Source organism: Cavia porcellus, unplaced genomic scaffold (genome assembly GCF_034190915.1).
Source record: "Cavia porcellus strain 051 isolate PalLab524CR breed Dunkin Hartley unplaced genomic scaffold, mCavPor4.1 scaffold_18, whole genome shotgun sequence".
In the NCBI taxonomy this organism is placed as follows: Eukaryota; Metazoa; Chordata; class Mammalia; order Rodentia; family Caviidae; genus Cavia; species Cavia porcellus.
In genome coordinates this window covers 54196836-54222687 of record NW_026947501.1, presented here as the reverse complement: position 1 = coordinate 54222687, position 25852 = coordinate 54196836, and the positions used below count along the sequence as shown (strand labels likewise).

Sequence of the window (25852 nt, the reverse complement as noted above, 5' to 3'; positions counted from 1 at the left end):
ACTCGGCCAAGTCTTTCTCAGTGGTTTTGTCCCCCATTAATTCTTCTGCCTAAGATCAGTAGGGAGCTGAACATAGAGGTGCACACCTGTGATTAAAGAAAATCTCCGGGAGTTTGAGGCCAATGTGGGCTTCATAGTGACTTCAAAACCAGCCTGTATCTCACGGGGAAACCCTGTCTCCAAAAACCCAAACACCCCAACCCCATCAGTAAGGAAGCAGGATAGTAACACTGTGTACACTCACTCACAGTCCTGTTTACCAATAAGCCCAAGTGATAGGCTTCGCTATAGATAATTCAGCCACTTTTGAATAAATGGGGCTTACCAATCTCTAATCCTGTCTTCAGGGAACCTTTTCTTGTCAGATGTACTGAGGTTTAATTTACATACAGCAAATTTACCCTTTTTAGTGGGTGGGGTCTTGGAGTTTTGACAGGTGTGCACAATCATGTAAAAACAGCCACCAGGATACAGAATGTTTTCCTTACTCTAAAAGCTGAATTCAGGTCTATAGTCAGCTCCCAGCGCCCAGCCTCACACCTGTTTTCTTCCCTACTAGCTTTGCCTTTTCTGGATCTCATAAATGGAACTGTACAGTAGCGGCCTTTGAATCTGGCTTCTTTCTCTCAGCACGGCGCCTTGGAGATTAACCCAGGCTGCTGCGTGTATTCGATTGTTCCTTTTCTTTCTAGGCAGTATCACATTTTATGAATGTAACACAGTTTGTTTATCATTCTCTAGGTTGCTAGATTGTGTCTAGTTTGGGTAATTATGAATAAGGGCCCCTAAACACATGCATACAAGATTTTTCTTCACCCAGCTTAGGTTTTAACCCCAGGCCTTCACACTGACCTGCATCCCTGCCCTTTTTAAAAAATCTTTAATGTTGAGATTTTTGAGACAGGGCCTCACAAAGTCACCAGTTCCCTAGGCTGGGCTCAAGCTTGTGACCCTTTGGCTTCAGCCTCCCAGGGTGCTGGTGTGATGGGGCAGTATACCACCGTGCCCAGCTCGCCCACAGGTTTCCCAGTGTGGACATCTGCCTCCATCTCTTGTGGGTAGAAATAACCTAGGAATGGGACTGCTGGCTCGTCTGGTTTTAGTTTAACTTTATAAGAAGCTGCCAAACTGTTTTCCAAAATTACTGTACCATTTACCCTCTCCCTAACAGGGTGTGAATTTCACTTTCTCTGTATTTTTTTTTCCCCCCTCATCAGGCTGGCCTTGAGGTCATTTTATAGCGCAGGCTGGTCGCAAATTTGAGGTCTGAGATTACAGGTGTGTGCCACCACCCCCGGTGTATACTATATTCTTTTTTTTTTTTCTTTAGCTTTTTATCGGTACCGTGTATCGAACTCACAACTGCCTGCTTACAAGGCAGGTGCTTATGCTGCTGAGCTAAATCCCCAGCCCCTCGTATACCATATTCTTGACAGCACTTTGTATTGACAGTTTTTTCTGTCCTGGCCATTTTAAAAAGCCAGTAGTGGTTTCCATGGTGTTTTTAACTTGTGTTTTGTGCAAGAAGCATTTATACTAGTGGAATCTCAGATCTACTAATTTTTCACTCAGTGTCCTTAGACTTTTAACCATTTCTCAGCCTTTTAAATAGACCAATAAGACCGTGCCATCTAAAACCAGACAGTTCTCACTCTGCACCTGGGGTGCCTTATCTCTTTTGTTGCCTCCACATTTTATGTTATTGACATTAAAATTTATGACTTTTAACTTTGTGTATATGTTAAAAATTATCGCAGCTATTTATTTTAAATGTTTTCATTTTTACGCTAGAATTAAAAGCGATTTGTATGCCACCCTTTACAATATTAAGACTAGTCTGAAAAAGCAGACGTACCAGCATAGACCCCTTACCACTGGAACAAGAGTGACTGGAAAGGAAGCATATAAACCCCGGGCTTCGTGTTGATTGTGCTTGGCACACAGTGGAGCACATAGCGCCAACCATTAGCATCCGCCATTGGAGTAATGATGTAGATTCAACGCCAAGGAGACAGTGCTGTAAAGACTGCTTGGATGAAGATGTGGTTTTCAGCAGGGAAGGTCCGGGGAGGAGCAGAAGCAGACTTTGCAGGATGGCAGGAAGGTGGCCATGGGAGAGGAAAGGAGCTTCTCACAGAGGACACGGGCACCCGGGGGACAGGGCGAGGTGAGCACAGTGTGGGGCAGAGCCCATCCAGGGGGCTGTGCTCCCAGGACAGCTCCTTACTGCAGATTTCCAAGAAGCTGGGGGAGAGGGATTGGGGTGCCCCCGAGGGGTTTGCTTTGCTCATTCCGGATCCCGAGGTTAAATACCCCTTGCTCTGACCTCAGACCGAGGTGCATCTTATAATTACCCTACTCACAGTTCAGTCTTTCAACAACCGTTGATGGTGCGCTCCTAGGTATTACTCACTCTCTTGGGTTTTTTCTTTCTTTCTTGGATGTTCTTAGAGCCTGTAAATTCCCCTTTTTGGCAGTCTTTCCATGGAAAACTTCTTTTTCGTGATGCAGACCCAGCACAGTAGCGGTCTCTGTAAGTGAACAGCCTCATCCCGCTCGACCTCACTCTTGCACTGCTCCAGCTGGTAGGCAGGGCTCTGAGAGCCGGGCACTGCCAGCGCGTCTGGCACGCACAGCTCTCGATGCTGTGCCTCTGGCTCTGCATTCCGGTTTTCAGATGCGTCTTCCCATTCTGAGATCAAGTCGGGCTGCACAGCGCAGAGGTCAGGAGAGCAGCTGGGAACACTCCCATGTGCTGGGCCTGACTGAAGGGTCCTGCAGCCTTGTCCCCCAGAACTCAGGGACAGAAGCACATGTGTGATGACAGCACATGGTAGGCACCCAAGAAAGTGTTTGTGAAGCAATTTCCAAGTAGGGCTCCTTCTCCCGGCCTGTCTCTTGCGTGCTCTTCTCTTTTCCCATGGTCATGAGCACTGCTCCATGCTGCCTGGTCCTGAAAGGCACAGCCTGGGGCTCTTACAGACAGGCTAAGGTCCCCTGCTGGCGTGACCCAGGCACAGCCCACCCTCTCAGAGAAACCAGGCCAGGACATGGTGAGATCCGGTGGGGCAGACCAAGGGTGCAGAGCCCTGGTGGAGTATGCATCAGGCCCCTTTCCCCTGGCCCCCTGATGCCCAGCTCTCGGTGGCCCTCACAGCCAACAGTATCACACGCATGGGTCCTTTGGCCTGCAGACCTGTGACAATGCAAACAAGCCGGGCAGGCCAGCCAGTCTCTTCCAACAGGAAAGCGCACCCGGCTCGCCTTCAAGCCCTTCAGGGAGTCAGTTGTGATCATGGTGACCCTGACTCTTTGACCAGAAGCAGATAGATGCTTCCGCTTCACCAAAACTTGTCTTTCTAATTTTGGAGCTGCTTTCCAAAGGGGTTTAACCTGGTGTGATTTGACCAAGGCCTGCTCCTAAGCCCCGGTTAAGGGAAAGGTCCAAATTTAGACTCTGAGTTCTGAGCGCCAGGAGACACCAGGCTGTAAAGTAGATTGTATGGATCTCCATGTGAATTTGCTGTGAATTTATTTTGCTTGTCTTTTCGATCCATTCCATATTCTCTTTTTTTCTAAACTGAATTGAATATTACAATTGAATAAAGTAGGACTGTTACTTGACTGAAGCCCACTCATCACATCTGTTCCCCTCCTGCCAGCAGCACTTGCACTGGCAGAGACATAGCTTTTTACTTCTTCAACTCAGCTAACTGTTTGTCGCCCAGAACTTTCTGGTCACCTCGGGTGTGGAAAAACCAGAGGTTTCTCTGAAGAAAATCTTTAAAAAGTGAAGCCACACTGTCTCATGTGGGAAGGTTTCAGAAGGAAAGGAGGGCCCACACGGTGCCCACACTGGTGCCTGGCAGACAGATGGAGAAAGGCGAGGACAGAGCCGGAGGAAGGAAGGAAGGCTCCTCCCTTCCCCTGGCAAAGGCCCCTGCTGTTCCTCAGCATGAGCCCTGAGTCTGGGCGTGCACAGGAACACTGCTTGGGTGGGCTGGGGACCAGAGCCAGAGCCAGAGCCAGACAACCCTCCTCAGAAGTCTCAGGAAGAACACCAACAGTGCCTGGTGGTGGCTTCCAGGCAGCTCGGCTGCTCCCCTGTAGTCAGTCTTTGAAATCTCAGTTGGAATTTGGGGAGCACTGGAAAAATGATTTCTGGCTCTGTGTGCCCACTAGTATATATGATATGAATGTGGTAAGAGAACCTGTATTGTAATTTTTTAGTGTTTCTAGAAACTCAGGGAGTGGTGGGGGATGCTCAGCCTAAACTCCAGGCACTGACTACCTGAGGACCCTATCCCTTCTGCACCAGCATAGTGTCGTTTTCTGTCTGTTCCCCTGTGATCAGCTACAGGACCGAACATTGCCTTTCTCATATTTTTTTCCTTCTAAACTTTTCTAGAAATTAAAGATTGACTTATAAAAATTTAAGTCTTATTGATGACTTTATGAGTGTCCTTCATCTAGAATGTCTTATAGAAAGCATATAGTTGCATTTTATATTTTAAATCTATTCTTCCAACTTTTATCTTTCGATTGGGGTTTTAATCCATTTACACTTAAAGAAATTGCCGATAGGAAAGACCTGACTTGTGGCATTTTGTTTCTTGTTTTCCTTGACATTGTGTCACTTTTTGTGTCTTTCGTTTCCTCCCTGTTGCTTTCCTTTGTGCTTGACCTTTCACGGAGACACATTTTTACCCCGTTTCATTTCCTCTGTGTATGTTCTATAGACATTTTCTTTGTGGTTGCCATGGGGATTCCGTCACACATCCCAAAACTGTAGCACTCTAACCTGGTAACACCTTCAGTTGTGCGCGGTTTCCTGCCCTGCAGCCCTGTCTATGCAGACGCTGCTTTAGGCATTTAATCCTTTTATTCAGGGGAACTGTGGATCATGCTCCTCACATTCCACACACAAGGAAATTAAAGTACAGGGAGAGTGAGCCCTAAGGAGTCCACAGCCTCACAGCCAAGTCGGGATCCGCCCCGGGCCATTCACACCCTGGGCCTGTCACACCCTGTGGCACCCGCCCTGAAACTGTGGCTCTGGGATTTCCGCATCAGTCAGGCGTGGCAGCCACTTGCCTTTGTTCAAGTGGGTGGCTCACTGGGCACTCGCTGTCTGACACAAGTACTCCAGGGCTTTTCTTTTTCTTTGCCATTTGCCAGGGGTGTCTGCTAAAATGGAAACACAAGGGTTACAGCACGGCGGAGGCTGGAAGTACACACCTCAAATGTGTATCGGAAGCTTACTGTGGCCACTTGGTAGAAATTCTCCTTTCGGTTCTTAAAATGTTTCCCAATACCGTGCAGGAAAAGCCCTGCGGGCAGCCTGGAGGGACGGCTTGCTAAATGCATTTTTCCCTTCCGCGACAGCTTCCTGCCGGAAACCTTGGTTGGAAGTATGTGCTGCTCCCACCTGCTGGTATTTTATCGGCAGATTCTTGGAGATGCACTGCTGAAAGACAGGACGAACTCACAGAACGCTGGTAAGGAGTCCTCACGCTTCTTCATTCACTGGTGCTCTATGCCTGCATGGATGTAACCTTGGTTTCTAAGTGGGACATTTGGAATAAAATACGGGGGTGGCATCAATGTCAGTACGCCCGATGCAAAGCTTGGACATTTGGAACCTCAAATACATGCTCAGTTCTTTCAGATACACTCTTTTGCATTTTTAAATATGGAAGCTTGAAATTGAAATCTGTCTCTGAATATCTTTCCCCCTCCCTGCACTTGGCATGCAAGTTGTCATTTGGGGAAAAAACAAAATCCTCAAATAACTGATTCTTAGAGCATGAAATATAGGAGTCATTGGATTAGTTTAAAATCAGTGATTTGGCCAGGTACATGCCTGTGACTCCAGCACTCGAGAGGCTGAGGCAGGAGGATTGCTGTGAATTCAAGGCCAGCGTGGCTACATAGTGAGGTCCTGTCTCGAAACAAAATAATCAGTGAATCAAGATAAAGAATATTCTAATTGTTTATGTACTGTTTTTATTCTTGAAACTTCTTTTGAATTTGGAAATTATTCCAAGTCAAAAGTTGAATGATTATTTAGGAAACCAACAAGCTACTTGTAAGGAGAAATGCATGTGTCAGAAGAATAGCCCTCAGAGAGGAAAACAGCTTAGCTTCATTGACTGGGGTTTGAACTGAGTAAATCATCGATCTGACATGTGCGGTCTGCTGCATGCCAGACATTATGTAGGCCCAGGATGAATGAGACAGGCAGGGTCGTCCCCACCCTGGTGGGACGACAGGCCTCAGACACAGTCACATGACTAAGCTGTCCATCCTCTGAATGAGAGCTCAGCAGGAAGATGCTCAGAGGGGGAGAGTGATCGCTAGGAGGCCTGAATTAACTGTGAGGAAATGCTGCACTGAGCAAGGACTATTGAAGAGAGCTCAGAAGGGAGTTCGACCCCTGGGGGTTGGGGAGGAGCTTTCTGGATAGAGGAGCTGGTCTGAGCACCCAGGCAAGAACCTGTGCTCACGTTGGAGGGATAGAACTGAAGGCCGCCAGGATGGACAGGGCCAAGGGGGGCTGGGCTGTGATGAGCTGGCAGCGTGCACAGGTGATGTCTGGGCCAGTCTTGCCACCTGCACCACCAAGTAGCAGTGGAACTCAGAGTCAGAACGCACAGAGATTTCTCAAAGAATAGTCATAGTTCCAGGGGGAGCCAGTGAAGCCTTTTAACTCACACTCACCTTTGAGTTTATTTTAATGACTTTAGAAAAGCTTCATGAGTGACATTACTTCCTAAAGGGGATGAGGGGTGCTATTTTTTTCTCTCAGTAAAGAGAGAGTGGCTCAAGACAGATGGCTTTGTTTGCAGTCGGTCAGCAGAACAAGCTTAGCAGGATCTAAAGAAAGGATTCTCTAAGGACATTGGTGTTGTCAAATGTATCACCCTTGCTATTTGAGAAGTACCTACTATAGTCTGAATGTCTGCTCCGAAATCCAGGCTTTGCTCTTGTGATAGTGTCAAGAGGAGAGGATTTTGAGAGGTGATTAGACCAAGAGTGCTCCTCTCTCATGAGTGGCCTCAGGTGACCTTACAGAAGGGTGTGACCATGGACAGGGATCTTTCTTGCTTATCTTTCTGCCTTCTGTGACAAGGACACAATGTCATTCTCTCCAAAGGGCCAGCATCTTGGTTACTTTTCTCTTGTTTCTAAGACAAAATACTTGATGCTCAAAATGAAGGAAGGAAAGGTTTATTTAACTTAGACTTTGGAGGTTTCAATCCATACTGGCTGCAAGGCAGAGTGGCATGGCAAAGGGGAACCATTCTGCAAACCACAGGCCAGAAAGGGCAAAAAAGGAAAAAGCACCTCTCCTTACCTCCCTTATATTGTTAGCTGGCTCTGCTCCTGGGCAGGTGCAGCACTCACACCACCAATCCCAGCACTAGACAACAAACCAATCACAAACGCTAGACTCAGCCACCTTCATGCCTACAGGTGGCTTTGGGGGGACATTTAAATACAAACCACACTGGCCAGTAAGACAGCCCTCACCAGATACTAAATGCTTAACTGGTGCCTTAATCTTGGGGCCCCGGGTGTCCAGAGCTGTGTGATGTAAATCCCCATTGTTTGTGAAGCAATACCAGGTCCAGGTGCTCTGGCATAGAGGTACCAGTGAACCCACAAATGCCCGCTGCTGTGTCTTGTACTACATCTTCTGTGCCGTTATTCATGATAAAGTATCAGTGTTCCCCACACAATATCTGGTCACGTGACCAGACTCTCCTGTTCTTAATGATAGAACTGTGGGGGAGGACCGGCGGTGGCTGAAAAGATAAGTATGAAATATAAATGACCTTTATTTTGAGAATGCAGAGAGAGACACCCTGATCCCCCAGGGCGTGGCATCTCCGCCCCAGGGTCGGCGATCTCTCCATGGAACATGTGGAGTGAGGCACATAAGTAGCCTCAGTTTGGGATGGAAGCTAAGGGGGGCATTAGGGAAGCACAGGTAGCCCGTTGGTCCTAGGTTTGGCACCATAGGTAAATCCCCAGGGGTGGGAAGATGGCATCACAGGTAAATTCCTAGGGGCGGGGGAGATAGGAGCTTCCTGGTTCCCGTTGAGGCTTTCCTGGCTACAGAGTCCTGTCTGGGCCAAAACCCTTTCATTGAATTCTTTCCTGGTGCACCTGTACAAGGTATAGGGAGGGGCAGAAGTGGAGGTTAAAGTGTATAGAAGGTGTTATCAAGAAATCATTTGGTACCGTGATTTTAATGTGAATGAATATGCGTGTGTGTGGTGCAGTCAGGTACAGTGAATGCAGTTCACGTAAGCTTCTCCTCTTGTGTCTTTCAGATCTCATCAGTCACCCAATGCTGGCCTCCTTCCCCCAGCTCCTGGAGCAGCCTGAAGTGATGGACGCGCTAAGGGTGGGTAGCGCCCTCCATGCTGCAAACCAGCTGGATCTGTGGCTGACACACCGTGGTAATGGGTTCAGACTCCTGCCCTAGGCCGTTTTCCTCCCGCAGGAGGATGGTGTCTCCCCGTCCCCTCCACTACCTACCTGACTCAGCTTCACTCTTTCCAGTGTTAGGACAAATGTCACTTCCCAACAAGCAGGTGGAGTCTGCTGTGTGCACATTGCACCCTCTTGCCTGTTTGTTCCTTGATTTGTGGTAGCCTGTGATGGTGTCCTAAGAGCAAAAATTCTGAAGGGTTTGGTTGAGGAATCAACTGCGTTTTCAGGGAAGAGCCAGGACATGCGTATCGTTTTTAATTTGACACGCCATCTAATGTCTGAAATAGCACTGATATTAGGTGGAGCCATACGAAATCTCTCATTCTCAGCCACGTTTAACTGTTTCACATGGCTCAGCCTAAAATATCAGAGTCAATAAATACTAGCAGTCCTGTGTTCATGTGAGACCCGTGCATTGGTAATGCGGCAGTGTGACAGGGAAGTGTCATCCTGGGCCTTGAAGATTTAAAATAGGCAGCGAATGTGGGTCGGGGCCCTGCTGCCTTAAAGAAGATAAAGGGCTGGGGCCACAGAGGACTTTCAACCTGCCGAGGGGTGAAGACCCTGCAGGTGAGTGGTCAGCAGGAACAGACCGTTTGGGGCAGGAGGGAATTGAGAGTGCTGGTGAGGGAGCATGGCGGATCTTGGGGTCTTTATGTGGAAGGTGATGAGGTGGCCTGGGGCCAGGTAACCTGGAAGAGTCTGCTGCAGCCTGACCCGCTGGCAGTGCAGTGGGGTGGAAGAGCTCTGCCGCTGAGGGGGTTTGGGCGGGCCTGACAGAAATGGAAGGGCTCTGTCTTCAGAGATTTACACTAGACCTTGAATGTGATTCATGCACTGGCTTGGCTGAGGCAGGGGGCGTGCACAGTTCCAGAGACGTTTAGGGAAAGAAAGAAGAGTTAAGAAAGTGTTCATAGTATATGATAGTCTACGATTTTAAATGGGTTCGCGTGGAACTGTAGTTAGATAATGCAGTGTTGGTCTTATTTCCCCTCTAAAATCATTTGTGTCATCATGGTCATTCATTTTCAGAACATAAGTGCATTCATTCATTCAGCAAAGATTTCAGAGTACAAGGGGCCATTAAAATGTACAGCACATGTTTGCTTTTTTAAAAAATCTATTCCAGTGAAAGACGCATTGTCATTAAGCCCCCCGCAACAGTCCCCTCCTTGCTGCAGACACGCTCAGCCCATCCCTCTCGCCACTTTCTGAAGCAGTTCTGGAAGTCATCCTCCATGGCTCTATGGGGCGTGATCAGAAGCACAGTGAATGCTGCTGCCACGTGCCATCCGGTGGAAAGGCAGCTCACAGTGTCCTCAGCCACCCTTTCCACCGGATCTGACCCTGTGTGACCTCTGGCTCTTCCCCAAAGTCAAAATGACCATGAAAGGTAAATGTTTTGAGTAGATTTAGGACCTCAAGGCAGCCAGCAGCACCATTGAAGCCCTGGAAGAGGACTCAGAACTGTCTCAGATGGTGGTCAGAAAGGTGGGATAAATACGTCCAAAGTGAAAGGGAGGATTGTGAGGGGTATGGAGAACAATGTGTCTTTTACTGTAATAATTTTTTTAAAATTTAAGCACTCACCGTGTCTTTCAGTCACACCTGGTATTTCTCTAGATGTGCACCAGGCAGATTCAGGATGCGACATTCAGAAAGAACCCGAATGCTAAGTTGGTCTAAAATCTGCCTGTCTTCCATGAGAAGGTGGCTCAGAGCTCAGCAGGGGCCACACCAGAGCTGCACTGTCAGCCAACTCTGCGTGTGCCCAGTTGCACCAAGATACACCACGGCTGGTCAAGAAAGCTCAGGCCCAGCCTGGACAGCTTAGCAGTGCAGGAGGACCCTGGCTCCAAAGAACATGAATACAGAAGAGCCGAGGATGTGGCTCAGTGTAATGGCCCTGGCAGCCCCTTGTATTGGAAAGGAAAAAGAAGAAAAGACATAAACTAGGGGCTGGGGATTTAGCTCAGCGGCATAAGCGCCTGCCTTGCAAGCAGGCAGTCGTGAGTTTGATCCCTGGTACTGATAAAAAGGAAAAAGACCAAAAATAAAAGATATAAACTCATTCAAATCTCTTTATTAAATGAAAAAAATTCATTTGAGATCTTTGCCTATGAGATCTAGACAAAGAAAGGTATCAGCGATCACCTCTGATCCTGGGTTATTTTATCTGTATTTTCTTAAGTTACCTGTATAACAAATAATGAAAATTAGTAACAAGAGTAGTTAGCCCTACACTCCTGAGCCTGTCCCTCGAGGCCAACTGTGTGACTCAGGATAAGCTCAGGGGGACTGCGTGGCCAGTGCAGTCCCATCCAGCTTGACTCAGTGGGATACTTGCTCCACAGCCCCCCAAGGGTGCAGGCTGGGGGAAGCCCCACCACCTTACAGCACCCTGGGAAGTGAGTAGCTGCAGGAAAAGAGAGTGGAGGGCTGTCCTTGGGGTTTCTGCTGCCCTTGCCTGAGGAACCCGGGCCACTTGTCACAGGGCATTGACAAGGAAGAGGCCCACTCCACTTCCCTGGTTGGGAGCTGTGAGGTAGGGGCTGTGTTTGTTCCAGAAGGGAAGAGGTGAGCCACACATGGTTTCTGTCTCCGCCAACTCAGTCTTGGCAAAGCATCCCACCGCCTGCTGGTGACCCAGTGAACAATAGCATGGAAGCCCCACACTTATCAACAGGAGGCCATGTTTCCATACAAGAAGTCTGAATCCCCTGAGTGACTTATCTGTATAGCTCCTGAAATCCACACTGAAGTGTGTGGACCTGCTGGTATGCACTTAGCCAAGTTCACTTTGTGGTGGGCATTTTAAAAATAATTACGGCACCTGGCCCATTTCATGAGGCACTCAGGCTTCCTAAGGGTCCTCTGCAAGCTCCTGAGCACTTACAGCCCAGTGGTGCTAGGGTGGGTGCCACATCCCCAAGGGGGTAACCAGGAGCCCTCTGGGACCTGCCAGCCTCCAGTGAAAAAGGGCCCTTTGGCGCCCCCTTCCTTCCGTGGGGAATGTCTTCCTTGGCCCAGTGCTTTCAGGTTACCCAGGAAATCAGGTGCCAACAGGAAGACTCCCACAAACACACACAACCCAGGCCCTGGGCTGGGCAGCCTGGCCACATTCCACCCAGACCCAGGTCTGCTCTGTGAAAGGCTTCAGTTCCTGTTTCTGTGGGATCAGCTGAACTCTGGGTGTTCATTTCTCTCAAGAAGCTCTTGTGACGTCTTGTGGACAGATTGGAATTATTTACTTACAAAACCACTTCAGTCTGTCTGACCCCAGCCGGTATCATCATCGCAGCAGGCAGGATTGCTAGGAGCTCGGCATTTGGTGGTGGTGTCTGCTCTCATTGATAGCTTACCTGAGAAGCTATTTAGAAACCTAATTCTGTTTCATTGTCCTGCTGTGTCTGCACACCGACTCTTCTTTTTTTCCCTCTGATCCAATACTGGGGATTGAACCCAGAACCTTCACACTGAGCTACATCCCAATCCCTCTTCTCCTTTCTTTTCTTCTCTTTTTTTGAAGACAGGGTCTTGCTAAGTCATTAAGTTGCACAGGCTGGGCTTGAACTTACTCTCCTCCATCTGTCTCAGCTTTCTAGAGAACTGGGATTACGGACACTTTTTTAAAAATTAGTTCTGACTTAAAAATGGGCATGGTGGCACGTGCCTGTAATCCCAGTATTTGGGAGGCTGAAGCAGAAGGATCATAACAAGTAGAACTACACAGTTCAAGGCCAGCCTAGGCTACATAACAGCCCTGTCTCAACAACACAACACAAAACAAAAAACACAGGTATCTTTCATGGACATGTCCAGTCAGTCCTGTTCCACACTCTTAGCAGTGGACACCTAATGACAGAGTCACTTCTGGCGTGTGTAGATTCCGAGTGGCATTTCTAGCCCTGCTCATAAGCTTATTACACCATAAAGTGGCACAAGTGTTGCAAGGATTTGTGAATACTCAAACTAATATATTTCTGTTGGCTTTTGTAGAGTTCATGGGCTGAGAAAGAAAGCACACTGAAAAGATCAGAGAAGGTAATACGATTTTTCATGTGGGACTTTCTGTAGTGCTATGGTTGCGTGCATGTTCTTTAGCTAAAAAGTCATAGCCCCGCTTACTCAGGTAGCTGTGCTATTTCGGTTTCAAAGACATATTCTAAGAAGGGTGTGCATGGCCTCCAGAATGTCATTTCAGGTCACTGAGGTTTATTTAAATGAAGGGGGAATTTCTAAACCAGAGTCTCCAGCTGGCTATCCCATATCCCTGATTTCAAAAAAAATTTTCCCTCCAGCTGCCAACAACTAAATCACATGGGGACAAGGAAAGATGAGTTTGGCCTGGGCTGTGTCCCATACTCACAAGTGCCTGGGTCCGCTCGTGTCACTTAGAAGAACTGTGATTATCACAGAAGTCGCATGGATCTGTGAGCAGCGGTTCAACTGCGCTGACCCAAGATCAGCAGGCGACTTCTGTAAAGGGCCGGGTGGTAAATATTTCACCCTGCGGGCCACACATCTGGCGACAAGCACTGTCCTCTGCCGCCAGGATACAAGTGACTGAGGCTGGCCTGGGACCTCTGAGGCCCTGTGTACACACAGACGCATTTCCCCGTGGTCCTGTTTGCCATTTCCTGATCTAAAGTGCTGGTTATCTGAAGTGTTGATCTAAGTAAGGGTTGTGGGAGAACAAGCAAACCGAAAACTCTGACTGCTGGGGGTGCTATATCCCATAGACTTATTTACACAGCATATAAATATACCACAGACTTATTTATACAGCTTACTTGGGCTTCCCTTTGCTATATGACCTTTCCCACAGCTGGCACACGACCTTTGCTAAAAGGCAGGCTGCAGTACCTCAGTGTTGTCAGGGCAGTGTTTGTGTGGAGAGCGCTGCATACGGATTGCTCTGCCCTCGGCCATTGTGCCCCTTGTGCCCCGGCCATGGCCTGATGGCCTCGGGGCTGGGTGGATCCTCTTGATACAGGGAGGCTCTGGTGCCCTCTGGACCACAGGACCCCCGCTTCCCAGCCCAGGCACTGCTAGAATTCTACCAAATCCTTACCTCCTGGATCTCCTTTCTCTGGACCCCATGTGTACATCTGTCCCTCCCTTACAGAAGCCAGACAGTTGTATCTGCTATGCTGTCACTGGGCTAAGTAGACACAGCTGACCTTGCTCTGCGTCTTAGCAGAACCACACATTTGTCACCAGCGTTAGATGGCAATGCCGTGGTCTCCTGAGAGTGTGTGACACTCAAGGAGACACTGGGAGACTGTCTCAGGGAACCCCCCGGCTGTGCTCTGGGGTGGCTTTTTAGCTGTCAGGCACAAAGGGCACCTCTCCCATGGCGCCTTGCAGGTGGCTTTTAACTAACAAGGGTCAGAATCTCCTGCTTAAGTATAATGATGTGTTCCACCCACGGTTACTCTTGCTGGCTGCCGCTGTTTCCCCAGAGGGACAGAGAGCTCCTGAAGGCCAGCTTCCTCCTGGTCTACCACGACCGTGTGCTCCCGCTGCTGCACTCCACGCTGCTGCCCCCCTTCCGGTGGGCCAAAGAGGAGACCCAGGCTGCGCGGTGGAAAATCATCGCTGACTTCCTCAAGCAAACCCAGGAGAACCAGGGTGCCCTGCAGGCCCTGCTGTCCAAGGACGGAGTCCATGAGCCTTTCGACCTCTCGGAGCAGGCCTACGACTTCCTGGGTGCGGGCAGGAGGAGTGATCCACGGGGAGGCCTCTCACCAAGTGGCAGAACCCAGAGTGACCCATTCTGACTGGGACCTGCTCTTTTTCTGTACAGATGGTATTTTTAAAGATATATTTATCTAATAATATGAATGCTTTTAAAAAATAAAATCAATTTTATAAGGAATACTGTTATACTTCAATTTGAAGATAACTTTCAAAAACCAACTACTTAAGTTTTAAGTTGATAGTACAGATTTCTACATAAGCCAGATCTTATGAAAAGCCAAGTTTATGTTTATTCAGAAACAACCCACAAAATAGAAGATATTTCCAAATCACATATCTGACAAGAATTTCATAGCCAATATATATAAATTTACAAGTTTTACTAGCAAAATTGATCTCGTCTGTTAATCACTCAATTCAGTTTGATATTTAAATATGATTTACCCCTAATTAGCCATTTTTTCCTTTTAAAATCAATATGTGTGTTCTGTCAAAAAGAAATCAAGGGGCTGGGAATACAGCTCAGAGGCATAAGCACCTGCCTGGCAAGTGAAAGGTCTTGAGTTCAATTCCCAGTGCCAAAGAAAAAGAAAAAAAAGAAATCAAGCCTGGAGAGTGGGATTATCTCACCCTTCCAGAGTAGAGATGAGCTAATCGGGTCTTTCTCCATTCAGATAAACCTGTGGCTGCTGGCAGAAGTCCAGCCTTGCTATTGTAATTAATGGTAGCAGCTGATGAGTGGAACCAGCCGGCATTGATGGAGTGCCTTTTGTGCGACTGGCACTGTTCTGGCTGGCTCAGTGGTCTTCACCACCACTGCAGCAGGAAGACCTGGTTTTCTCCATGTTACTGCTGTTACTGCTGTGCCCAGGCCAGCACATGAGATCCTCGCCTGAGATCAGAGCTAGTGGGTAGCACGGCTGATGCACACTGAAGACCGGGTGTCATTTTCTATTCATGAGATGCAAGCATTTAAGAACTGTGTGCAAATAAAATCTGAGGACACTATTTGAAGAAAAGTATGACAGGTTGGTTGGGAAAGGGTGTAACCTCAACTCTTAGAACCATTAGAGATTTTTTACAGCATTCTGCTATAAAAGAGGCAGGTATGTTTAGAGATCTGTCAGGTTGTTAAATTTCTGTACCACATCCTAATTAATTTAACGCTTAACCTAAACTTGGGCCTTGTATGAGTCCATTTGCTACCACTATGACAGGATACCTAAGCAGGGTCACTTACAGAGAAAACAGGTGTTTACCTCACAGCCATGGAGTTTCAGGGAGCGGCACAGTATCCGCTGGGCTCTGGCAAAGGCCACTAGAGTTCACGGCAGGCAGGATGGCAACCCACAGAGCAGGGAGGGCACTTGTCCCCAACTTGCTCTGCCCTGCCAAGAGCTGCCCCCATGGGACCTGCCTTCATCCCTGCTGGGGGCAGCACCCCAAGATCCAACCAACTGCCCTAACCCTCCCTCCCCCACCTCTTAAGGGTCCTGGCAGCTCCTCACATCACCACACAGGGGACCAAGCTTCCAACACAGGAGGTTTGGGGACACACCTAAATTCTACCCTCAAGCCACGCAGTCCTTAGTCTTGGAAATTGGCATGGCATGGAGGGTCACCGGCCACAGCAGTGATCATCAGAACCTGGCCTTGGAAAAGAGGCTTCACAATGTCTCTGAGAGTGCGTTTGGGGAGACCCCCTCCCTCCACCCTCCCGTCTTCCCTCAGTGACAGGTGAGGTGCTGATGATGCCCAAGACACCTTTGCCATCACCACATAGCCCCCTGGGGTACCTCTAGATGACAGCCTCCTGTCCCCAGGACCATGCCCTCCACAGAAGCAGGGACTTGTTCCTACACTGTTGCTGAGTGGCTGTCTCGTCATCCCCAAGGCCCTCTCCGGAAGGAACGGGAGGCTGTGTGAACCCCCCCCCCCCCGTGACTCATTTCTCTGCAGAACCTTTATTTCCTAGGTTCTGCCTTTCTGTTTTTAACCACTGACCATGCTGGTGGATTCCTTTCCCAGGATGGAGTCAGAGAGGACGAACTGGCCTGAGGGTGTGTTTCCAGACTCATCCAGGCTGCTCTGAAGATGTGTCATGCGCCTGGACAATGTCATAGTTTCTGACACATGAGAAAAGTACAGGGACTGGAGAGAAAACAGCTTCAGTGTCGCTGAGGCCAAAATCTGAGGGTTGTGGCATGTTAGTCTGAGTAGAGGGGACAGATGTCTCTGCCACCGATTGACCACCTTCTCTTCAACCAGTGGAATCTTGGTGGGATTTAAAAAAAAAAAAATGAAACCTCTTTTTCAAATGCTCCTCTTTAGCTTCCAAAACAGGAAGGGGCTGTCAAGGAGCCAGAAACATCCTGAAAACCAGTCCTGGCACTTTGGTGTCAATGAGCCAGGCTAGGCCACCCTGAGCTGACCTGAGAGCTGGGCGGGTGAATAGCAATGGGGTGACCTGCGGCCCATGCTGATGACGCGCCTGCAGTGACTGTCACTGTGGCCTGCCCTGGGGCTGGGACTCCCTAATGCAGGACCGTGGCAAGGGGTGGGGCAGGACCTGTTCCTCCCCAGCCTCGAGACCTCTTGGCACCAGCCGAGTGTTTCTCATCAGATCCACTGCAGGTGAAATTCCTCGCAGTTCCCGAGCCTGGTGCTCAGCGTGATGAGGGGTGGCAGCCCAAGAGGAGGACGATTTCAGAGCTCTGTGATTTTGTGGTCTCATGTGTGAGGTCAGAACAGCCCAAATGGAACCAGCGCCATCAGTGACAGCTGGCAGTGGAGAGTGGGCTCAGTAGCAGCTGGGAAGCCTATCTGTTCAGTGAAGAGCTGGAGGTGTTATCTGCCAGCAGAGGGCTTTGTCACTGTGCAGGGCAGTCAGGTGGCTCGAAGACCCCTGCATCTCTGCGTCCTGCCATTACATTCAAGTTCCAACAGTGCCACGGCCAGGGAATGGGTAGCACTGTGGCAACACAGAGCAGAAGTGTGCCAGTGTTCTTCCTACCCAGACACGTCCTCTGTGGACTGAATCCCCAGCTGCCCCTGGGGACCTGTGGATTCAGACACATTTTTAGATGAATCCCCACATCCTCCTGGGAAACTCAAGAATGAGCAACTCAAATCCAGACCTGCCATCTGAAGGCCGGGGATCTGAACACAGCAGCCAGATGGACTTCGTGGGGCAAGGCTGAGGACAGGGCGATGTGGCCTGGACCAAGGTGCAGTAGGACGTGGTGGCATTGGGTGTCTGAAAAGCAGATTGGACCTTCACCTGCCCATTTATGTCAGCTTTGCCAGCAATAAGTAAATTGGCAGACCTTTGTCCTCTCACGGAGGCCAAAATGGGGAAACACACACACACACACACACACACACACGCACGCACGCACGCACGCATATACACACAATGCACACGGCTCCTGCTTTCTGAGCTCTTCGTCCACAGAGTCCCTCTTCTCTCCTGGCAGCTGTCGTCTTTGGAGCCTGAAGCTCATGCACACCCTAGCTGTGATAAACACTACAAACACCACGTCACTCAGCCTCTCCTGAGTGCACCCTGCTACACTCGCCTACCCCATCTGACAGTTGGGTGAATTTGATCTGTGAGACAGCAGCAGGCTAGAGCCAGGGAGACATGGAGAGGGAGAGCTTGTCCTGCTCCTTAGCAGGGGAGCCAGGGTCGGGGACGTCTGGGGCCCCTACGGACCGACCTTCATGTCCTTCTCTACCTGCAACTTCCCCACCTTGGGAGCACATTTGAGTCAGCAGACCGAGTCTCACGCAGAGCCAGCATTACCTCTGGATTTCTCACTGACCCAAAGCAATGAATTCTCTCCCTGTCACAGCGGATCAGAAGGGATTTTCTGACACATTCGATGGAAGTAATCCCCGTTACAGATAGTGCTGTCTGCTCTTCCCCCAGGTATCTCTGGCTTTCTCTGGGCCTGACCCTTTGGTACCAGGCAACCTGGAGATTGCTTCTGAGCGATGTGTAGAGCCGTGTGTTGACGGGGCAAGAGTTTGAGGAAGAGGAGTCAAAAAGAGACAGGCGGCTGTCTCCAGAGCCCTGAAGACTGGGAGGGGAGACTGAATCACTCTGAACCTCTACAGAGCATGCTCAGTGGGCCAGGCAGCCCTAAAGGTGGTGCGATGTCCTGGTTCCCCACAGGCACAAAGCTGCTGCTCCCCTGAAGCTCACATCCTAGAGAGGTGCGCAGATGGGGAGACAGAAAATTGGCAAATGAGTGGGTGACAAGAAAAGTACTTGCACAGAATCACAAGCTGGAGTGGTTTCTGCTCTAGTCAAGTACAGAAGGCTACTATGTCTCCCGGTGTCATTACCTAACTTACCCTAAAGCTGACTGTGCTAATACCCAGGGATTTCAGAACTGAGCTATGGAGCTCCAGTTTGGCCTTCAGTCCAAGACAGCAGTGCAGAGCCTCACAAATGGAAGTGATCTTGAAGCCACAGCTGAGAGGAGAGAGACAAACCTGCAGCCTGGCCCCCAGCAAGCAGGCCTCCTGCTAAAGCAAGTGAAAAATCAGTATTCAAATAGGATTTGAACAAGAATCCTGTCCCATGACACATTATTTGTTAAGGTCTGGATACAAGCCAAAGTTACTGAATCTTTTGGAGCTGAACGAGAATCTCAGTATCTCCAAAGGGAAAAGACAAAAAGAAAATCAAGAGGTAGCAGCTCCAAGAGGATACAACAGTTGATATTGAGACACAAAAGCAGCTATTATAGGCAGCTCCAGAAAAGAAAGGGCAAACTCCTGAGCGATGAACAGAGAGACAGACCACCTCGGAGCGGGAGCAGATGAATCACACGCAGAGCCAAGCTGAGATTTTAGAGGCAGGAAATGTGTAACAGCCAAAATGACAGTACAGATCTGGCTCAGCCGCACGGCTCTGCCTGGCAAGCACAGGGTCCTGGTTCGATCCCCGTACCAAGCAAATAAAAAAATAACCGAAATGACAAAATCCAGTGGCAAACCCAATACCTCAGTAGACTCAATAACAATGTAAATGGCAGATCAATATAAACGGCCCAGTCTGAACAACAGAAAGGAAAGAGATTTAAACAATGAAGAAACGAGCTCAGGACTCTGTGGTACAATACTAAGGAGCTAACGTTCCTGTCAGGAAGGAGGAAAGAGTACAGTTAGAGAACATTTTGGTCAGAAATAAATGGTTAAAACTCCCCATGTTTGGTGAAAGACACAGGTGAAGATTCAAAAAGCTCAGTTACCAAACAAGATAAGGTCAGGAATTGTCATAACCAAACTACTAAAGCTAAAGACAGAGAGAGAACTTTTGGTGTGGTGTGGTGTGTGGTGTGTCTGTGTGTGGTTACTGGAGACTGAACCCAGGGCCTTCACACTGAGCTATAGCCCAGCCTTTTAAAATTTTTTTTTAATCTAAACACAGGGCCTCGAAACACCAGGCATGGTGGCGAATGCCTCTAATCTCAGCACTTGGGAGGCTGACCCAGGAGGATCTCTGGTGAGTTTAAAGCCAGTCTGATCTACAAAGTGAGCTCAAGGCCAGCCTGAAGGTTGCATTTTAAAAAATAAAAAAAATAAATAACTAAACAAATAAAGACAGGGTTTCACTAAGTCACTAAGTTGTCAACACCAGGCTCAGATTTAATGACCTTCCTGCTTTAGCCTTCCTGAGTGTTGGGGTTACAGACATATCCCGCCACGCCCAGCTCTGACTGCAGATTTCTCATCAGAAATCATGAAGTGGAACGATATTTTTAAAGTGCTACAAGAAAAAAAATAAAGCCCAGCCAAAAATTCCATCTTCCATAAAGGTATTGTTTAGGAATAAAGGTGAATGAAAGATGTCCTCAGGTGGAGAAAAACTGAAGGACGTCATTGCCAGCAAAGTGACTCTAACAGCAATCCCATAGGACGCTCCTGGGCAGAGGGAAATACACTGGAAGGAAGCCGGGGGCATTGCTGTGACAGGGGAGTGCTCTGTGGATCACTACACCAGACTTCTCCGTCCGAAGTTCCCTCCAGTACAAGGGTTGAGAGTGAAAACTGTGGCATTTCTGAGGACCTTTTGATTTGTGTACCTCTGACATGATGACAAATGCATTAACAGGCGCTGGCATGGGGTTAAGATCTTTATGCTCAACTCAAAGTGGCAAATACCAACTCTGGGTAGCCTGGAAAGTTCTCAGAACCAGCCTGGCATCTAGCAAGAGCTGCCTGAGGATTGCCAAAGAAACCACCTTAAACGCGGGTTGGCGTTTCTGTCAAAGGCGGGCCTCGGCAGTGCGGTGCATGTGGAGTGACACGCATGTCCCCTGCATGTTGTGAGACTGCACGATTAGCGTGCTATTGTGGCAGAGGCTGAGATTTAGTCTTTGTTTTTCCATAGCCAAACGCTGAATGAAAGAGGATTTGAATGGAACGCTAAAAATGGCCAAAACACCCAAAAGAACTCAGGAAAGGGGGCTGGGGGTTTAGCTCAGTGGCATAAGCGCCTGCCTTGCAAACAGGCAGTCGTGAGTTTGATCCCCGGTACCGATAAAAACGAAAAAGACCAGAAAAAAAAAAAAGAACCCAGGAAAGGCACTATAGACTAAATACAAATGCATAAAAAATAAAATGGTAGATGTACTCAAATAATATCAGTAATACTAAATGTAAGTGGTCTAAAGTCATCGATGAGAGGTAGCAAACTTTAGAACTACAGCAGAGCCATAAAAACTCATAAACACAGCTGGGCAGGGTGCCGCACTCCTGTAATTCCAGCACTGGGGAGGCTGAGGTGGGAGGACAGCTGTGAGGTCAAGGCCAGCCTGAACTGCATAGTGGACTCTGTCTCCAAAAAAAAAAAGTCATAATTTTAAAGGTAAACGAAAAAGATAGTGAAACATTGACACCACCCCCCCAAAATGTGAATTTGGGAGGAGGACCAGGAAAATGAAGGCTAGGGGTTGGAAGCTGGAGACAAGTTGTCTCAGTCTCTGGGACCTGTTTTTGTGGGGAAAGCAGGGCTCACCGTGGGGTCCCAGCGTCGGGTACCAGGGCCCGAGCAGCCATGGCTCTTGGGATCCTTGGGGTAAATTCCCTCATGAAATACGACAGATGACTGGAAGGCAAAATCACTGACTAATCATTGTCACTAGGGAATTAAGGCCAGGAAATGAGACATAAATGCATGTGGGATATTTGAAATGCATTAAGTGATATGTGGGTGTCCAGAATAGCAGCAGCAATAGCACTAGGATATGGACCATCTACTCACCTACCACCCAGGGACACACCAAGGAACGCTGGAGAGTCTGGCCTCTTCTCTCTGCTCTGCAAACCCCATTCAAAAACACACAGTTTGCAGGGAAAAAGGCTGAGAACCAAGAGCTCAAACCCATGATTACTCTGAGATGCGCCATGTGAAACTTGAAAACAGGAGGGTAACACTGTATGAACAAAGGGTCTGACACAGCAGGCAAAGCTGAGCTTGTCAGTGTCCCACCCCCAACTGTGCTGGGGGCGCCTCCCCGCCCTGGTCTAACCAGGCCCAATCTTCAGCAGGACCCCATCTTCTCTTGCCTCATGCCCAGCTACACTTATGTCATCCAGCTTTCTGTCCGGTGATTTCCATAGCGACACTACCTTCAGAGAACCTGCCTGGAGCAGGAAGCAAAACAGCTGTGCCTGAGACAGGGATTTAGCTCAGTGTCATGAGTGCCTGCCTGGCAAGCATGAGGTTATGAGTTCGATGTCTGGTAACACACACACACACACACACACACACACTCCAGCCGCACTTAACTTTTAAGAAAATCTTGGCCTATTCAAAGAACTCTTCATTGGCAGTGAAAAATGATTCAGAACTTTATTGAAAGAAAGCAATAAATAATACTGTGATTAAAATAGTTCAAAAGTATATATATGTATATGACTGTATACTTTGTTACATACTCAGAAAATTCCACAAAAATTAATAGAAAAAGGGCAGTAATATGGATTGTATAAGTGAATTGTATGCATAAACCAAATTATTTTTTTTGCTTTTTTTTTTTTTTTTTTTGTCTTTTTCGTTTTTATCGGTACCAGGGATCGAACTCACGACGGCCTGCTTGCAAGGCAGGCGCTTATGCCGCTGAGCTAAATCCCCAGCCCCTGCATAAACTAAATTAAAAAGGCATGCTGCCTCTACCCATGTATCAGTTGCACAATAAATAACATGCACCCTGATCTGACTCCTTCCTTGCTGGCTTTTTAATATGCCAGTGAAAAGCAAGTTGCTTTTGCTACTTGTTCAATCCAAAATGGCTATGTCATCAAAATCTAAAAATGTATGACTAGTTGAAACATGTTTATAAACCAATGTAAAAAGGTGACTGACATATGAAAAATAAGGCCTTGATTAGTTAGAGTTGTACAACTTTATTTTCAGGGTTTCCTGCTCTCATCTGCTCATGCACCAATGTCTGTGAGATGTGAGCACAGTGCTCAGTGATTGGTCCTCTAAGAATAGCTGGAGGCACCTTCCACATGCTCACAGGAAAGAGGCAGGGAAGGTGCCAGGCTGGGGTCCACCCCTGGCCACTCCAGCCCTGCTGAGAGCAGCTCCAAGCTCATGGCTTCTGGTCAAGTCTCTGAAGACAAGCTCCCCAAGTCCAGAGACAGGATGGGGAAAAGGGAACCAGTGCTAAGAAAGTTCTATAGTGCTCTGGTGCAACGGTTCAGTCCCGACTTTATTAGACTCTGATTTCTTGCTAAAAAAAGAACAGTTAAGGTCAGTCAACCTCAAAATATGACAACTGCTTGGAATGAAGTCTCCTGATTTTAAAATGACTGATGTAGAGCAAGGTGAAGGATAATGCACATTGCTTATGTCACAACAATTTTATAAATGTAGTAAACTGGGCTGGGGATTTAGCTCAGTGGCATAAGCACCTGCCTTGCAAGCAGGCAGTCCTGAGTTTGATCCCTAGTGCCGATAAAAACAAAAAAGACAAAAAAAGGGGCTGGGGATTTAGCTCAGCGGCATAAGCACCTGCCTTGGAAGCAGGCAGTCGTGAGTTCGATCCCTGGTACCAATAAAAAGGAAAAAGACCAAAAAAAAAAAAAAAAAAAAAGTAACAAAAAAGACAAAAAAAAGTGTAGTAAACTAATTTTTTCAGGGATGGCTTATCATTAAAAAGTTAAATAGTAATAATTACAATATGTGCACAATTTACAAAAGCCATGTATTTGTTCATAGGGTTTATACATACAAGCACTACAGTACATTCATTTGAAAGACTAAAATTAGATATAAGAACATGAATTGCTTCCAGAGATATCTAAACATAGATGAAAAAGTAAGTAACTATATAAATGAAAAGTCCTAAGTTTACAAAAATAGAAGAAACATTAAATTCTAAAATATTTTCTCTATGTTATTGATGAATTTTTTATTAATTAAAAACTCTGTTATAAAATATCCATATAACAAGTATTAACAGATAGCGATTCGACTGAATTAAAAAATGTAGTCTCTGTTGGATTCCAAATGCTGCACATCATCTGTAGAAGTAGTGCAGGAAAACTGGAAGATAAAAACAAACAGAAAGCCTCTCTTAACACAAACCACCTGGAAAAGGACCATGACTTCAGACACACACGCTGGGGCCCACTTCCCCAGGCCTCCTGCCTCCTCCCTGCTGGAGCGTCAGCAGGCAGAACACTGAGGACCCTGCTCATGGACTAGAGAGGTTTTACATTTTGTGACAGTTTTAAAAGTTAAAGTTAAAAGACTATGGAGCCCATCCCAGATTCCAGCTGAGGCACTGAACACAAGCACAGTAGGCAGAGCTCCAGCTGGGGTTCTGATCACGGGTCAATGACACCTCTGCCATCAGTCAGTCAGAGCTCTAGACCATGAGGACACAAGTGGCTCACTGGCGCCCAGGCATGGCAATGCAGCTTTGTGTTTAAAATGTCTGCCATGTATGGTGGCACGTCTGCAATCCCGTATGTCAGAAGGCTGAGGCAGAAAGATTGCAAGTTTGAACAAGGACTAGATGATCTAGGAAGACCCTGTCCCCACTAAAAAGGGGATGGGGTGCTAGGGATATAGCACAGTGGGAACACTCTGGGTTCAATTCCCCATATATGTGTGCGTACATGTGTGTTTGTAACAAAGCCAGTATAGGAGCTGTGTACCACTGTGTATAAACACAGTGGAAGAGATGCTTCCCAATCTCAGGCTCTGGCCTCCTGGTGTGGTCAGCTTTTGGGGTGCTTTTTTCCTCAGTTGCTGCTTTCCTGCCCACCCCCCAACAATGGCATCAGCAGATCATCACTTCAAGTGAGTAGGCATTTTTAGCTTTTAGGAAAAAATGGGGACGAACGTGTTTTTCTTTAAAACTGGAGACACAAGGGACACAGGAGAGGGGAGGTAAAAAGATTTAAGATGTCCTAGTACAGGTACCAACTCTCCATGATGAATTTAAGTACAACTAACTTACTAATAAAAATAAAAGTTAATAGAACAAAAATGACACACAGCCCTCTTTATGGTCAGCTAAAAACCAAAATCGCCTTGATGGGTACAGAGCTACTATTTCTGTCATTTTGAAGTTCCCCATGTAAATTGGCATGGTCTAAACCCACACTGTTAGCCCTGTTACAGCTTCACCCTGCTGTACAGGGATGATCTCCAGGGATTACGCTGCTCTCTACTCACCAACAGGAGGCTTAACGGGAGGAAGTCCTGGTTGTCGCAGAATCCAACTTCTGTGTTTCTGATACACTGCCTGTTCCAACAACCATGAGAGGAAGTGTGCAAAAACAAAGTGCTGTTAGTTTTAACACTTCACACGGGGCACAGGTAAGACACACATCTCCACACCTACAATGGTGTCTACTGAGGAATCCTAAGACTGCCTGGGAGAGTGAGGCAAGAGCATCAGAGGGCTGCCCAGAGTGGTTCTGTCACCACCCAAGGGGACACTGGCACCTAAAATAGCAATAGGGCCCCTTGGAAGTGCAAACCACCTCAGTGTGCACATACAGAGAGGACAACCACCTAACATAGCTACTCTGCAGCTCCTTAAGCCACACTTTGATATAGCAACTGGACTTTTCCTTGTGCCCTACAGCTAGACCTCCAGGAATGAATGGGGTGAATCAGCAGCACGAAGGGGAGGAGGGAACCCCAGCTGCTCTGCAGGCACTGCTCTCAGGGTGGGTTGCAGGCAAAGAGGCACAGCCCAGAGGCCATGGCCAGTGCTTCTCAGAGGACTAAAGCTTGTCTTAGTTTCTACAAAAAAGGATGGAGAACACGGAGGCAGGGGTCCTTGTTTGACAAACACTGGGTGGCTAAACAGGCAGTACAGCCCTGTCACAAACTGGGTAAAGAGCTTGCAACATCTTCGGCAGATATTTACACTCCCAGTTGTACAGTGTTTTGTTTTCCTGCAAGTATACCAGGAATACTTCTTAGCAACATCTTGCCATAGCTCTAGAAAAGACAGATAGCTGGCCGTGTTGGTAAGACTGGGCAGTCATTGTAAACCTTCATTCTAAAGTCTAGGAGACATGCTGTAATTTATCTTATACTCTCCACCTCGCAAGTCATTTGTAACAGTCCACCTTCTTACCAATGTGGCATAGACATCTTCTA

At 47.8% G+C, this 25852-nt stretch overlaps 2 protein-coding genes across 10 annotated transcripts in view; one reads left to right on the top strand and one right to left on the bottom strand.

Moving 5' to 3' along the window:
* LOC100725987 (nephrocystin-1) overlaps nucleotides 1-14383 on the top strand; it is a 47367-nt gene extending 32984 nt beyond the window's left edge. For 5 of the 9 annotated variants that reach the window (XM_013147305.3, XM_063229976.1, XM_063229975.1 and 2 more), the window contains exons 17-20: nucleotides 5386-5498; nucleotides 8340-8413; nucleotides 12502-12546; nucleotides 13968-14383. In XM_013147305.3, coding sequence (XP_013002759.2) covers nucleotides 5386-5498; nucleotides 8340-8413; nucleotides 12502-12546; nucleotides 13968-14285 — 550 coding nt within the window. In that variant the 3' untranslated portion in view covers nucleotides 14286-14383. The other 4 variants (XM_013147308.3, XR_010040797.1, XM_063229978.1 and 1 more) reach the window with 4 other exon arrangements.
* Nucleotides 14384-22046: 7663 nt separating this feature from the next.
* LOC134471452 (liprin-alpha-1-like) overlaps nucleotides 22047-25852 on the bottom strand; it is a 63511-nt gene continuing 59705 nt past the window's right edge. The window contains exons 19-20 of the mRNA XM_063230345.1: nucleotides 24914-24983; nucleotides 22047-23773 (exon numbers count right to left, since the gene is read on the bottom strand). Coding sequence (XP_063086415.1) covers nucleotides 24925-24983 — 59 coding nt within the window. The 3' untranslated portion in view covers nucleotides 22047-23773; nucleotides 24914-24924. The remainder of the gene's footprint in view (nucleotides 23774-24913; nucleotides 24984-25852) is intronic.